General features: G+C 44.9%; 1 protein-coding gene across 2 annotated transcripts in view; it reads left to right on the forward strand.

Annotated features, from left to right (window-relative positions):
- The first annotated feature begins 4,050 nt into the window (after positions 1-4,050).
- CSMD3 (CUB and Sushi multiple domains 3) overlaps positions 4,051-16,692 on the forward strand; it is a 720,137-nt gene continuing 707,495 nt past the window's right edge. The window contains exon 1 of one of the 2 annotated variants that reach the window (XM_037381737.1): positions 4,051-4,356. In XM_037381737.1, coding sequence (XP_037237634.1) covers positions 4,179-4,356 — 178 coding nt within the window. In that variant the 5' untranslated portion in view covers positions 4,051-4,178. The remainder of the gene's footprint in view (positions 4,357-16,692) is intronic. The other variant, XM_037381738.1, reaches the window with a different exon arrangement.

Consider the following 16,692-nt stretch of genomic DNA (forward strand, 5'->3'; position numbering starts at 1 on the left):
TCTTGGAGATTCTGAGGCATGAGTGCATGCGTACAGATACTATAACTAAGGCATCACAGCATAGTTTACCCTGTGAAGCATCCAACAATAATAGCATAAAGGAGCACCATCACTGTTAGGTCTCCATTACATGTTTTCCACTAGCAATGCTGATATTTGTGTGCCTGACAGGTCAGACATTTAAGTATCTGACCATTTCTGATTTCAGCACATTTTTAAATTCTTGGGAGTATTTAATCATAGTGATTGACTTAATGGTCCTTGCCAAGTCACTTTCATCCTTGACTGGTACCCAAATGATCAATAAGCTTGACCATGCCAAAGAGGGGAAAAGAGAGGAAGAAGGAGAGAGGAGAAAGAGAAAAAAGAAAGGAAAAAAAACCCCAACAAAACTAAAGGGCAAGAAAGAGAAAAGACTGAGGGAGAGAAAGGGAAAGAAAGAAAAACAGAAAGGGAGAAAGAAAAACAGTGAGGATGCATGAGAAGGAAAGAGAGAAAGAAGGAAAGAAGGAGGGGACAGAGGGAGAGAAGAAGGTAGGGAAAAGTAAGAGGGAGGAGAACACTATATGAATATGAAGCATACAGCATAATCTACAGCTTGAACCCAGAATCACTCAAAAGGTTATGGGATGCTAATATTTAACAACAAAACAGCAACATCACAATGTTTGAGGTTTGGGTTGAGGGGTGTTCTAGAAAGAAATTCAGAACAATCTCTAGCATTAATACTATCAAATGTGCCTGCATTTTCCTTAGTACCTGAAGTACTAATTTTAAAATGCAGCTAATTTACTTGGAAACCTAAGTGTCTTTGAAAATTAGGAGGAATTTGGCCACAGAAATTCCTTGGCTATCCCATTTTTAACTGTAAGCATTTCTTCATTCACATTTAACATCTAACTGATAAGCTAAAATTTCATTTTCAGAAGTAATACAGATAACTCATAGCGTAAATCTTACTGGATGTCAAACAGACATGACTTCTAACAGTATTAAAATAAGCCTCCTAAATAAGTTAGGTATTGAAGTACTGAGCAGTGCAATGCATGAATTAGAAATAATAATAATGTCTTCAATATCTGTTTCTTATCCTCTATAACTGATAAAGTATTTACCCCAAGGAGATTTTGAGTTCCAGAACTGGAAAATGTTCTTGGGGGAATAAGGGCAGAACTTTATTCCAAGCACAGAAAAAGAGCTGAATACTACAAGTGAGACCATTTGTGCTATTCTGAAAACACAAGTTTCCCTTCAGTTTTGAATTGCTCTTGAAAAATGGATTCCAGTTACATGCATATATAAAAGCATAAATGTCAATACATGCATATAGTAAAGAGAGATATATTGGCATTCTTTAAGGAATACAGTAGGCAGGCTCTGATCAGAGTGATTTTTACCCATCCCACATTACCTAAAACAGGGACCGCTGAAATTCTGTCAAAAACGTGATCCTAACCACAGCGCTGCCCTGCCTCCCACGTGTGAGATCATGTTCCTGAGCCACTGCAGAGGAAGCCAACAGGCCCACCAAGTTTCACTCACAGCAGTCACACTCCAAGACTTACGTGTCTGCAAGAGAGGGCTGTAGATAGTACGCAAGGCTGTGAAATACATCTTTGCTTCTCCCAGTAAACAAACCTGTATGGATCCAATGGGGCCAGTTAGTGTCAGTACTTGCAGCTAAAGATATTCTTTCCCCATGCCAGCTACACGCAGTCTTACAGCTACAGAGATGAGTTTAGCCAGCCATATGCCAGGCCACACTCTGCTAAATGCCGCTGGCCTCACTAGAGCAGGGCACGGTTGTAAGTAAAGGTGGAAGGCAGGCACACATTGCTCACCCCTACACCCACACGGGAGCAGACTCACGGCCTTGCAAACTTGCCCTTTTGCATTGTGCTTTGGGAGTAAAGGATGAATAACTGCCTTTCCAGATTCCTTGTCTACTATCTTCTATGATATTGTGGTACTACTGCATATATATACATATATATATATATAAAATCTGTATATACATAAATTAATGTTCATACAGATTTATATATGCACCTACAGACAGATATATACAGAAAGCTTCACATCACATCCACACTTCTGTTGAAGACAGTTCCTAACCAGGTCACGCCTTTCCACAAGTGCACTCCACGCACATACAAAACCCACACGTGCTGTTGAACATGGTGAAATGCAAATTCCTGTGCAGACACACATGCAAAGATCCATGCTGTGTGACTGCCTGCCAAAATTCCCCAGCCCATGCACTTGTGTACATCAGCGCTTCACACCATACACTCACTCATGCGCATGCACACATATGCACCATATGCACATCCATGTAAAAACATTCACATGCAAATCTGTGTGAACACATACACACGTGTGCCAAAGTATGTGCAGAGGCACACATGCAGCCATGTGTATGAACACATGCACACATATGCACACACACAAAATACACATGCAGATGCCCAGAAACAGATCCCTGCACACTCTTACACACATAGAGATGTACACACGTAGGCACCAAACGCATGTGCACACACACATGCACTCATATGCACAGAACCACACAAGCACACAGATCCACAGACCTGCACTCGCATACACACATACGCGAAACTGCAGACACAGGAACACACACGTACATGCTCACACACGCAGTCATGCACCACATGCATGCACGTGCATGGGCACCCACGTCCCAACGGCAGCACGTGCGTGCACACAAACACACGGAGGCACTCACACCGACACACACGCACTTGCAGACCCGCACAAGCGCAAACACAGGGAACGCAGCCACACACCGGCACCGCAAGCGCACGAGCGTGCACTAGCACATGCGGGCCCGCACAGACGCGCTCGCGCCATGCGGACAGTGACACACGCGCAGTATACGCGCACACACCCACACCCACTTATGCGCAATAATGCACCACCTTTCCCCACACCTGGAAGATCCCCCCCCGCCCCGCACGCACCCCTCCGACCCGCGGGCTGTGCCCGCCCCCCTCAGCGCACCGCCCCGCGCACCGGGCGCGGTGGTCACGCCGGGCAGAGGCGGGTAGCCGAAGGCGCGGATCCCCGGCCCCGCGTGGGCGGTGGATGCTGGTGGCGGCTCCCGCAGCCCCCCACCGCTTCCATCCCGGCCCCCTCAGCCAGGGCTCCCCCCACCCTGCCGCGCAGAAGCCCCCGCCCCCGCGGAGTGGCTGGGCCCCAGCGGCGCGGCGCAAGGCCGCTAGGTGGCGCCAGCGCTCTTCCTGGCGGCGCCGCGACCGCCCCGCCCCAACCCCCCCCGGCCCGGCCCGGCCCGGCCCGGCCCGCCGAGAGCTGTCGCCCTGCCCGCTGCGCGGCGCTGCGCGGGGCTGCCCCTCCCCGCCCGCCGCGGCGCGGACTCCCCCCCCCCCAGCCGCGGGCACGGCAGCGGCCGCGCTTTGCGGGGAGCGGAGCTGCGGCCGCCGCGCGCCTGCCCGCCACCTCCCCGCGCCCGCGGAGACCGGCCTGTAATTAATGTCTCCGCGCAAAGCAATTAGCCTGCCAATCCCCTCGGGGACGCACATGCTGCCGCGCGAGGCGTGTGCCCGAAGGCGCGCGCGCGCGTGTGTGCCCGCGCGCGAGCGGGAGTGTGAGTGTGAATGTGAATATGTGCCGGGGGTGCCGGTGGCGGCCCCCAAGCACCGCACGTGAATTCGTAATAACGAGGCACGGGTGGCCCTCGCGAGCGGCGGCGGGATGGGTGACCCCGCTGCCCCGAGCTGCTCCGGCGGGCGCTGTGTGGCTCCCCGAGCCGTGTTCCTCGGCAGAACTGATCCTCTTGGGGAAACGGGGGGGCGGGGGGAGAATCTCAATTGCAAATACTGTTTGGAGTTTATCGGAGGGAGCGTCTGAGCTTTAAGATGCTCTTCCGAGGCTCTTGGCGGATGCTGTGACGAGCTGGGGTTGTGGTGGGTTTCGGCTGTGCAGGCAGTGGGGGTGGGGGGGGGTGGGGGGAAGGAAAAGACACGATCGAGAGTAGCTGAGACTTTGTGCCCCCGTTGGAGAGATGGTTGAGTCCTCGTCAAGGTTGCTGTGGTATCCCAGAAACACCATTCACTCCGAGCTGTGACCGCGCACCATCAACAGCAACAACTCCGCTGCGCCTGGCCAAGGAACAGGAATTAGGAGCTCGCAAGAATAATATGAAAGGAATCTGCAGAGGGGAAATCCGTGCAAAGGAATCGAAATTAGGAGACTTTTGGGAAAGGGGATGTACTAAATGTGGCCGGCTGGACCTCATCCTGGTGAAGAAAATGGAGATTAAAAGTGGATTTACATTTTGGAACCTCGTCTTTTTATTGATGGTTTCGTGTGTGAAAGGTAGGGTAGTATTTGAGGGGTATATTTTCAGGGGTCCGTTTGCTTTCGGTCAGGGCGTTGCAAGCTCTCGCCTTATACCAAGGTGTATTTCAAAATATATTTATCTCTTATTTTACATTTTTTTACCCTGGGTACTTTGCGATGGGAAGATATAAATGATCGCTAAAGCGGGGAGGAAAGAAGGAGTTGATTCAGAGAGCTCTCTTCGGAGATAGGAAATGTATTTGCTTGCCAGGCTTGGCGTTCAATGCAGTGACTGAGCTGGGGCTCAATAAATATTCTTGCAGTATGCTCAAACGGAGACGTGAGTTGGTTCATATAGCCCCTAACTAGTGTATATTCAAGCAAATCCCACCGGATGACTTTTGTAAGGTGATGGGGGGGGGGGGGGGACACACACACGACACGACACGGGCGGCGGGGGGATTACCTACATTTCTGCTTTTCGGTCGAGCAGCGAGCTCTTTGCGGGAATGCCTGTATCGATGCACTTATTAGTTTAACCCGTTGCGTGGGGAAAGTTACGGAGGAGCCCGGCGTGTGCGTAGCCGTCTCACAGCCCGAAATGCGCTTCACGCTCAGCTGTTTGTATGCACGCAGGGCTCTCTGGCTGTGGAAAACGTACGTTAGCAATTCAGCCTTGAAGGCATGGTCTGCCGCTGGTCCCTTTCCCGTGATGTATGTGGGGAGGTTTGGGGGTCGGGTTTTTTTGTCCTTTTTTTTTTTTTTTTTTTTCAGTGGAAGGGGTTATTTTGCTTGCTTTCTGCTTCTGTGTTCGTGAAAGGGGAGCAAAAAAGGAAACCTCTAGTTAGCGGCGTAAATATCTCCGCTAAGTCTGTGCTTGCAGAGACAGACAGAGAAAAGAAGAAATATGTGGCTTGAATAATGTGCACCTTCAAAATTACACAGGCATCTCTAAACGGTGAAGTGCTGATCCCATCACGCGTGCCTTCAGTAAAAGGATCTATTCTGCAACTCCCCACAGTCGGCTGCCTACCCGAAATAATCTCCCCTTGTTTGTGGCTAGTGATTAATATCTGATTAATCACCCTTTTATCCCCCTCCTCATCCTCGTCCCTCCTCCCCGCCACACTCATACACTCCCTGAATATTTAGTAGACATTATCGATCCTCTCCGAGTTTTTAGACTTGGTTATCGCCTACGGAGGTTGCCTGCACGGGTGGGAAGGAGGTGTGTTGGGGGGGGACGACGACCCGGCATTCAAAGGCGTGCCTTCCCGAGCTGGCTCTGCCTTGGATGAAACGGTTTATTGTGGAGCTTTGCCGCTGCTTGTCCTCCCATTTGCATCGCGTGGAAAAGATAATTCGTGTTGCACGGCGAGGGTATCGAGGGCTTTTGCCTCATCCCACGTTATCCTGACACCGGGGATCCGAGGGGAAGGGGCTTGCCTGCGACGTTAATGCACATTTTAATTACAGGCAGCTTCTCTATGTTCGCATCTATCGAAGCGAGCTGCTCCCTGCCTTTGCCCCGTTCTGGAGAAGGTCTGCCATCAAGACCAACCCGGCCGGGGCTTTGGGGGCATTTCTTTCCCCTGCTTCAAGCCCCCTGTCGTTAACGCATTCTCCGTGCCAGGTGCGGTCATTTGCAGTCCCGGGCGCGCTGGCTGCGAGAGGCGCCGTGCCGCTCCGCGGGCGCGGTGCGGAGGCGCTGGGGCGAGCGGGCGGCTCCGGCGCCGCTGCCGGCGCAGCTGCTTTGCGAGAGCGAGTCGCGGGGCGGCAGCATCCTACAAAATTCCAGGCGGGCGGGTCTCCCCGCGTGGCTATGGCTGCGGGAGCAGCGCAAGTTTCCACGGCACCTGTTGAGAAGCCGCTTCGCTTGCCCTTGGGGGCGGGAGAAGGAAAAAACAATGGATGCTGAGGGAAAAAGCTGGAGCGAAGCACCTAGGACAGCCCAAGAAAAGGAGGAAAAACGGCCTTTGCAAAATTGGCCTTTTCTCTTCCTGTCCACGTACAGTCCCAGGGAGATGATGTGAAGCTGTTTCTATTGTCAGGGCCTGAGCTTCCCAGATGCCGACCCTGGCAGTTTCCGTAGACTTCCCTTGGACTGGGGAGGGGTCCTCCCAGCCACTGCAAATGCACTAGGTCGGGTTTTACATCCTAGATGCTGGTTCCTTTAGGCAGCCAAGCTCCACAGAGCTGGCTTAGACTCACTGCAGCACTGCATCTATTCTGGGATTTTATATTTAGTTCTCTCCCCACTCCCATGAATGAACACATTTTACCTTGATTTACATTCCCATTGTGTCAGCACAGGCTTCTGCTCCCAGAAACCTTGGCAGAGGCAAACAATGAATGAATACCTGCCCATTTAAAACATCCCAGATGTTGAAAGCAAGGTGACTCCCCAGATCCTGCATCTGCTCTACCATTGCGTGGCAAGGCCTTTTCACCACATTCCACCTCCACAAGCTTCAGCTCATACCATTCCTTGCTTAATCACCTCTACTGAATAGTCTAGCACCACATCCTAACACCCAAACTGTTGCTGAGGTTCCTGTCATCCAGACCATTTCCACAGCTTTGCTTGATATTTGCCTCTCAGACCTTTCCTACTTTTGTGATTGTCCTGTTGCCATTTCTCTGGTCTCAATCCACAGATCTCACTGTTACAGGTGTCAGACTATCCCAGGGTGCTTACAGAACCATGCTAATATCTGACTAGTTATGCACTCCTTGTATATATCCATGTAGACAAAAAAAAATCTTCACATTTATCTATAAAGTTGTGCCTCTTTGGAACCTTGCAACAAGACTTGGGAGGTGTTAGAAAAGGAAGAAGAAAGCAGGAGAAAATGGGAGGAAGGAAATTGTCAGAACTGCTGGGGAAGGGATGGTAGAAAGAGCTAAGTAAAGAGGAATTGTATCTTCTTCAACGAAAATCTTTAACTGCTTACACAATATCCCATTACGCCATGGATCAATCTCCAACAAAATCTTCCTTGTATGGACATGGAGGAAAAAAGCAAAGAAATGGCAACACTGATGAGTGAGAGAAGGCACAGAATGCATTAAAACAAACAAACAAACAAAAACCCCAAACCCCAACCCTTAGAAAATGCCAAGCAGGGTTTTTCCTGGCCAGCTGCAGTGATGATGGATCCTGTGCTCTTCCCTTTAGATGTGCAAGACCCCTCGAAAAGCTTCTTCCCCTATCTCCCTCACTCTGACCGCGGGAGGAATTAGAAGTGCCATTTAGGCACACGAGAGACAAATCAAGCTTGGAGGAAGGAGTGGAAACTTCCACCACCCAACTCCCTTACAGAAAGGGGAGGAGAGGGGATAAAGGGGAGGGGGGGGAGGCAGTAAAAATGAAGCAGCATCAGTGAATTTTGGTCCCTGTGATTTAGGAGAGAAATCATTGATACCTGGTCCTCTTTGGTTTGGCACCTCCCTCAACCAAAAAAAACCAAACCAACAAACAAAACCCCAAAAAAACCCCAAAAACAAACACCCAATCCCAAAACAAACAAAACAAAACAACCACCACCACCACCCACCCACCCCACCCCCCCAAAAAAACCCCAAACAAAACCAAAAAAAGACAATGCTAGTGGTCTGTTTGTGGAAGCAAACCAGAAAGGAAATCAGACAAAACGACCAGAGAGCACAAGACTCCTCCATGTCCTCTGTTTAGTTGTCACTCCAAGACAGAGACCAGAGAGCACCAAGGTCTGCTCTTCTGTGTGCCTGGCTCAAATGAAGCTTTGCCTCTGCTGTCGTTCTTCTGTTCCCCTGTTGCAGTTGTGTCAAGTGGAACAAGGGTAGCTTACAAAATAAAAGGGAGATGAAGCAGTGAGACTTTAAACGGCTCGCTGACAGAAGAAGCAATGAGAAAATGGAAAGGATTTCCATTTCCAGTGGGTAGGTACCTGGCACGTGGGGATCTTATCAGGGACAAGGCGTGCCCTGCTGCCTTCAGCCACCTCTGCAGTCTCCCTTCTCCCCTACTCCCACCTCAATCCCGCTTCCTTCAGGCTCCGCCAGCACCTCCCCACCGCCTCCGTCCCTGTCACTCGGCTTATGGAGCGGCTGGCGGCTGGCTTCCCTCGGGGGGCGCGGCGCGGTGCCCGCTCTGTCCCCGGGGCGGACACGGCGAGTGACAGCAGGTTCATGTTTCCTCGTTCCCAGAAGGTCGCTGCCGCCGCTGCATCCTCGTGCCTGTGTGTTTTTTGCGTGTGTTCATGCGCACGCAGGGGTGGAGGGAGACGCTGACCAGAGAACGGATAACGTCGTCCTTCCTCGTCAACTCCTCCGCACACGCTCAGCTCCCCTACAGTGCCTCTTTTACCGTAAGCTCCCGCAGGTAACGCGGGGCTTCTGCTCAGCGGACTGCGCACAGTACCTCAGCGATTTTTTTCAAGCTTCACGGTTCTGCAGGGTTGCAGACAAAAGTTACCCTCTCTCACGCCCCCGCCCTTCCTCAGTCCAGAGCTCAAACAAGGCTCCGCTATGCTTAGCGCACGGTTCCTCCTCCTGTTCTTCTGCGGGGTAAAAATGCAGAAGCACACAACACCCTCTGAGCAGCATCAGCGGGGGCCGCCTCTCTCTCCCCTGCTCGGTGGCATTAGGGACCCGCAAAGGGCACAGAGGAATGTCGCCTGCAGGCTCCGCTTTTTTTGTTGCGAGACGCAGCAGTCGCCAGGCGGTGCCGGAGCGGTGCCGGCACGGAGCGGTGGCAGCCCGCCGGCAGGCTCCGTCCGCGCCGGCACTGGCACCGGCCTTCGCAGCTGCACCTCCCGGGAGTCCTTAATACCGCCTTCTGTCGTTTGACTTTGCTTGTTTTAGCTGGGTGACTCCTGCAGGTCTTTTGTTTCTAAGTCTGAGAGGGCATTATGGTGCTTGGCTGGTTTGTTTAACGTATTGGAAAAGGCTCCCACCCCCTCAGCACAAGCCCGTTCATCACAGGAGCGGGCCGGGGGCTCTAGGCAGCCACACAGACAGAAGAGGGACAGGTTGTACCTTCAACTCTATTACCAACATGTCGACGTGCAAGCACCAGCCCACGAGACCTAAAGAATTCCGTGGGTGTGCTTTCAAACCCCTCCTTTTCCAAAAATCCTGTGAAATAAACATAGCAGGAACTTGGAGTCTACCTGGGGGTTTGCCTGTTTGTTTGTGGGATCTTGTTTGTTTGTTTTTGAGGAACAGGTCAAGTAGGATCAATTGCCCATCTAGCTTAGTGGCCTTTATCTCCAATGGTGAGTGTTAGCAGCAGTATAGGGAAAGAGGAGAAACACAGCAAGTACAGAGTGGCTAGCACATCACCCCAGATTTCAGCAGCCAGCAGGTGTGGGTCTCCTGAGCTAGAAACTGCTTTTGGAACATCATGTTTTAAGAGGCAAGGACTGCCCTGTGCTTTATTCATTCATCTATTCCTTCTCCTCCTGCTGCCTTGCTCTTCCCTTCCCTTCCCTTCCCTTCCCTTCCCTTCCCTTCCCTTCCCTTCCCTTCCCTTCCCTTCCCTTCCCACTATTGCATTCATATACATACTCCATCCTTTACACTTTTCATCTGGCTGAAAGCACTGAATAGTATGACAGCTTGTAATAAAATTGGCTTTATTATACCCAGTATTATTGATATGCTACATAGGTCAACCCCCAAAATTTGAGATTTTTATCCATTGAATGCACATGGATCTAGCAAAGAGAAAGAAAACCACAGAACTCTTCAGAAAAATTCTAAAATACTTTGAAATATCCTGTAGAAATGGTTCAGTTTGCATGATTGCAACACCCTTTCCAGAGACAAAAGATTATAAAGAATAATGGAGCCTTGTATCCTTCCTGTTTTCAAAAGCAAGTGTCTTGGACACTGCCTGATTTTCAGAGGTATTGAGCATTTCTGATTTCAGCTGGCTCCAGTAAGAGCCTGGGGAGCTAGTTAGCACCTCTGAAGCAAGGCCAAGTGAGTCCATTGTTACAATGCTGGGACACAGACAGTAAAGCCAAAGCAAAACATCTATAAAATAACTTACAATTTTATGTAAAATGTTAATTCTACAGAATCTGATAAATTGCAATTGGTAGGAATAGGAAAGGTTTTGTGATCTGCTGCAAATAATGGTTTTTTTCCTTCTCCACTAACAAAAAACTTCAGTTTTAATTCAATGGGGCTGTGACATCTCAGACTCAACTTCTTGCTGATGAGTATCATTCAGCTTGTATTTCTGGACAAAGCCTTTGCAGGACATTGGTTTACCAGTAACTCCAAAGCAATTTCCCAGGAAAGAGCAGTCAGAAAACAGACAATTTTGTCTAAGTTGCTGGGTTTTTTCTTAGACCTCTATAATTTTACAGCAGATCTTATTACAGAGGTATTTGAAAAAGCAGTATTTAAGCAACAAATCAGAAAGGTGTATGATAAAAGTAGTTATTACAAGGCTATAGAACTTACCTAACCATTTTGATTGAATAATTTTCATTCTAAGGTTTATTGCCAAATCCCAGAACTCTTCCGAACTTTAAACACATGCCTTTCAAACAACTTTGCAGAAGAATGTTTCCTTCTCAATGAAGTCATACAATTTCTCTACAAAAAGAGACAATCTTTGCATTTATCAAAATTTCAAGGGACAAAAATTGGCAATTATGTTGGACCTAAACAGAAGAGTGCATGACATGTAACATACAGGGTGTCACCTGCCTCTTAAAAAAACCCAACAAAACAACTAGTGTTTTGTTAACAAAACATTAGGAAATGTTGAATATCTGCTTCCCAACACCCAGTTCTTCTTCTGGGAAATGGAATGGACAAGGATATCGGACTACTACAAGGAAGATTTTTTTTTTTTTTAAATAAACATGCACACACACAGAGAGACGTATAAGGTTTTTCTAGATGTTTACTTTGCCCGGGCAGATTTGTGTTCATGGTCTCACTGCCTTGTTCTTACAGATCACATAAAATTTACTATGGCTCCATAATTCTGGCATTACAAGTGCTGAATACCGCTGTAAATGTCAAAGAAAGAAATGGTGGAAATTCATCATCTCCTTCCCAGTGTCTGAAACATTAGATGGATATGTTTATGAATTTAGGAACCATGTAACTCAAGAGCAAGCCCCAGAGTATTGGGGAACGGCATACAAAGCATCCCACCAGGACAGGTCCTCTCCTAGAGTTGTATTGTCAAAGAGCAAGGTGGGATGCAACCAGCACAGATATAGACTGCTCATTTTCCCTTGGATTCTACACAGTGTATCATAGTGTAATGTATCATACTCACATTGTGTCATAGAAATAAAGTGAATAACAGTATGTAACTTAACCATGGAAGGATTCACAGGATGATGAATTCTCACCTCCCGAGGCTGGTAAATAACACAGATTATCTTAGCAATAGGACGAAAGGAATCTGGAGGCTTTAAGCAGCAATGACTGAATAATTACTTGGATTATACAGATGATGAATCACTGCTTCTGACCTTGAATTTTATTTTGTCTGTTTCCCATATTTACATATCCTATTAGCTTTTTATCTTTATGCATTGTAACTAGTTTGATTTCATTCTCATGGAACTATGTATACACATATATGTACACATGCATATAGAATATGCACATGTAGACATTATATCCATGTATTTCGGTCTGAGAAATTCAACAGACTGCATTGTTACCTTACAAAGGCACAGGTAACCACTTGAAATGTATGTGCTTCCTAAACTATCCACGACCTCTTAATTTATTGTGTATTCCCAACCTCAGAAGGAAGTTCTACCATAACACATAACTGATTTCACTAACAAAACAAGAGTACAAGTAGTGACAGCTAGCAGATAGCTAGGAGGAAAGCCTGATGAAAAGAAAAAACACCCGCTACTAAAAACACTAATAAAAACTGATCCTAGCACATTAACGGATACAATTATTCATTCCCCCTGATTTAGGGAATTTTTACCAAATGCAGTTTCTATAAAACTGGTTTTGGTAGAATGAAAACTTCTAATCACCTTTCAAATACGGAATAGATATTTCTGTGCCATTTTCTGTTTTATTTTAATACTGGTATTATCATTTAAAGAGGCTGACATATCACATCTCAGAGGTGGCTGTATTTTGGTGGCAGTTAAAATGATCTGTGATCATTATCTTTTTATAGAACTGTTTTCAGACCCAGCGAGTGGATATCTGCAAGTTTGGAGTCTTCAGCTAAAATGAGTTACATAAATGCAGGGTATGGATATTCTTCTTATTTCAACATAGCATTGAGATGGAACTACTTGAATTACAAAACCTTTCCTCCACTATTTAATCTGACCCAGAAGGAAAACTTCACATTCTACTATATTTAGCTTTCTAGATTGCTGTGCAGTCTTTGGGAATCAAAGCTTAGTCTAATTAAAGCTAATCTTTTAAAAGTCTATGCTAAAAGTTGCGGGTTTGCTTCTGTATATCAGCTTTGCTTCAAAGGTGAATGGAAGATATAATACAGGATATAAAATGTGTTTTTAAACTGCCAGTTGTTGAGCCCATTGAAAGCTACAAGACAGTCCAGAATAGGACTTTTGAAAGTACATTTGCCTCTGCTTCTTTTCATACTGAGTTTTGAATTAGTTTTCTGTACATATATTTCATTCGACTCAGAAATACAAATTATAACAAAGCTATGTGTTTCACAGTACACTAGAAATTTTCAATAGAAGTGCTTTTTTGAAAACTCACATTGCATTATAAACCTAAAGATTACAAAACTAAATTGTTTATGATTCTGTTTAAGGAAAATAAATTATGTATTTGAATACAGTCAGAAAACGCTCTATCTTTCTACATCTTCGTGATGATCATGTCAGCACTTCTGGTGATCAGTCCACTAGATTCAGTGTAATGGTAGTATGCTAACACAATGTCAGCTGTGGTCCTTAAAACCACAGAATAGTCATGCTTTTTGTCAGGACATATGCTGAATTACAGCTAATTCACAACCTGGTTTCAATATTCCTTATTAAATTTTTTTCCTCCACTAAAACATTTAGGAATTTGCGGAAGGCTGCTAATAGCTGCAGAGGAACTGGGAGGAACTGAGAAAATAGATTTCAGTTTAGAATGCTTTCCAATTTAATTATTAATTCAATTTGGTTTTACTTTTATTGGATTATCATATATTCCAGATATGTAGTTACATTTGAAAATGCTGAATTAGCTAGCAAAACCAAAGCAGAAAACCAGAGAAGTTTCCATGTTAATTTTATTGTATTCATCTTCTACTAGCATGTTCTTTGTATTTGCCACTGTCTCAGAGTCTAAAACCATGTAATATACTGCGTCAAAATCATAAGAACTAAAATATTCTGGAAAACAAGTGTCCAAACCCTGACTGACAGGGTAGAAAGCCTACCTGGTTAACCAAAAGTGGAAGGAAGAAAAGAATAGGTCTTTGGCCACCTCACATAGTCAAGTCAATCAGCTCTGTGGTAAAAGATGGCTTTTTCTTGCATCTCCACGTGTGTGTGGGAGCAGAGACACACATACATGGAAGTGTGTGTGCACACCAGCACTTCTGGTAGCAGGCATCTGTAGCTGTGTGTGCTATCAAAAAGAATCTATGTTTAAATCATGACTATGCTCATCTTGTGTTTTCTCTTGAATACATGTATGCTAACTGACACACCTTAATCATATGACTACTGCTACTGACTTTAGTAATTCCTGTTGCATGACGTGGCAGTTTTAATGACCACAAGAGAAGAAATACATATAGTTCATAATGAAAGGGCAGGACGTTTTCTCCAAAATCTTTACATCAATATAGCGCTCACAAAAGTGTCTATCTGATTGGAGAGAATTTTCATCAGTCTAATGTATTGAAGTAACATGACACATTGTACTTTATCAATTGAATGTTTTAGCAGTACTCATGGCAACATACTTCCCTCTTAGGGCTACTACTAAAAACAGGTAAGATTTTCATAACATTCACATTACTTACTAAATATTAAATCCTTCCATATGAAACTGCTAAATTATTTTTTCTTCATACAGACCCTTCAATAAAGGGTACTGGAACTGAGAAGAAAAAAAAAATCAACATTTTACATTTGATGGGCTTGAAAATATTCTCTTACAGCTGAAAGAGGGGAACTGATTGCTCAGTGCACAGTTTTTTCACGCCGTCTGCAACTTAAAAAAAACCAACCTGCTCCTTTCCACATTACTATTCAGATATGTACCACATTCATTCAGAAGTCTTCTTTTCAGTAACTGCTCCTTTCTGCAAGATCTTTTGAAGGGGGCCAATAATTTCCCTCACACAATTCACATAGTTATTAGCTTCAGAGGCTTTGGTAGTATCACCTCTCTATCCTTTATTTCAATCTTGGCAACTCCTTCCTGGGAAAATAACATACCTCTGACATTTGGGAGAATATTTCTTTAGAGGTTTTTATAGATTCTATTTAATGAACTTCTATGTATCCTTAAATGGAACCATATTCTCCTTATAGGAATTATAGAGGACTATATGAGAAGTTTATTTGTAAGAAGTTTGTGATGATTGGTAAAAACATGAGGTATGAATTGTTAAAAAGAAAAAAGGGGGAATTGTAGAGGAATGAAGCTGGGTTAATTAATATTGATAACATACAGCTGTGGGCTGGCTTCAGGGGCAGTGGGTTGGCTGATGTAGAAAAGGTGCAGCTGTGGCTGGTTCTGTTAAGAGGTTGGGAAGGCAGCAGAGGGACTGGCATGAAGAGTATGTTGGTATGTGATGGTAAAAGACCTTGTTGCAGTTGGCTAGTTTGGAGAGGGCTGCGACAACAGACATCCTTAAGAATGTGAATGTTATTATACCTCTTCAGTGGCCCAATTTTCTACTGAAGTACTTCAGCATTCTTGAGAAAGCTTAGTTTTCAGCCTCTTTCTGTGGAGTAAAAAATAGCATAGACACTAGACTAGAAATACCAGTTCCGTGTTTTTCAGGGAATACAGTGTTAACAGAACCTCCCATGTCTTCTCGTGCAAGGATAACAACTTTCCCCTGACAAATAGGTGAAATATATTTTATTGGCATTTTCATTGTCAGGAGTGGAAAGTTGCACCAATAAACTGTATAAGACAGAGTGATTTTTGTATAAATCCTGACAAACTTATGCTTCTCAAAGCTATTTATTTGAAATAGGAATGAGCAACAGAATCAATGTTTAATACAGAATGAGTTCAACGCACTGGTGATTCCTCCATGCCTGGTTCCATAACTTATCCTAAGAACATGCTTCCAAAGTTCCTAAATCTCTCTAGTACTACAGTTGCAGGTCACTGAAATTTGTATGAGTTTCTACACTAATTTCAGCTAGGTTTAAATTAAGCTACTCATTAAAAAAAAACAAAACAACAAAACAAACAAACAAACAAAACAACATTCTCCTAAGCTCTAGCTATATATTTTTACTACACTCAAATTCTAGCTTATCAGCTACCTCCTGTAATTTTTCCAAATTTATCCAGCCTCCTCTGCACTTCTGGGCTCCCTTCCCAAACTCTCTTCCCACTCCACAAGTACCACTGGAGAAGTCCCAATAAACATAAAGCCTGCAGTAAAATATAGAAAGTTCTCTTCAGCTTCTATGTCACTTGTAAAGTCCTTTTGTGGCCCAAAGTAATAACCGTGTAAGGGTAATGACTGGTAATCTGTTAGGAAATGAAATGTCCTCCCAGCCTTACGGTCATAGATTAGACTTACTAACTTTTTCAGGCTGTTCTTTGGATTTTAAATCCTCTGCAAGAAGGCAAGATTGGAAGAGTGAAATTTAAGTTATATTTGTTTTCTTTCTTCAATCTGTTGTGCTTGTCTATATGATTATTTTTCAGAAACCAAAATAATACCCCTTCACCCCAAAGAAACTTCAAAACACGTGATTAAAAAGTTCAAAACCTAATAGTAACTTAAAGATAAAATCCCTACTTCCTTATAAATAAACACTATAGAATCAGATGGTTAAAATTTGGCTACTTGGTATATTTTGGAAATCCAAAATGTATCTTCTCTGTTTTTGAAGTTCCATTGTATGCAATTAAACCATTAATGTGATATGGTTAGAGAAATTTTACAGATCTAATATTGTTACTGTATCCTTTACTGATATCATCATTCTCGGATGACCAGAACAGTCAGGTCTCTGGATTCTACAGAATATTATAAATTAATAATAAAAACAAACAAAAGAAATAGAAAAGGAGAAAAAAAAAATCACGTAGGGTAAAACAAAGCTAGATTTGTAAGGATTCTGCTACTCACTTGATCCAAGATTGACTTTGAGCATTAGAATGAAATCAGGAGAGTTCACTATGTATCTGACTTGTGAAAGGTACTGT

The sequence above is a fragment of the Falco rusticolus genome, chromosome 3 (assembly GCF_015220075.1).
Source record: "Falco rusticolus isolate bFalRus1 chromosome 3, bFalRus1.pri, whole genome shotgun sequence".
NCBI lineage: Eukaryota > Metazoa > Chordata > Aves > Falconiformes > Falconidae > Falco > Falco rusticolus.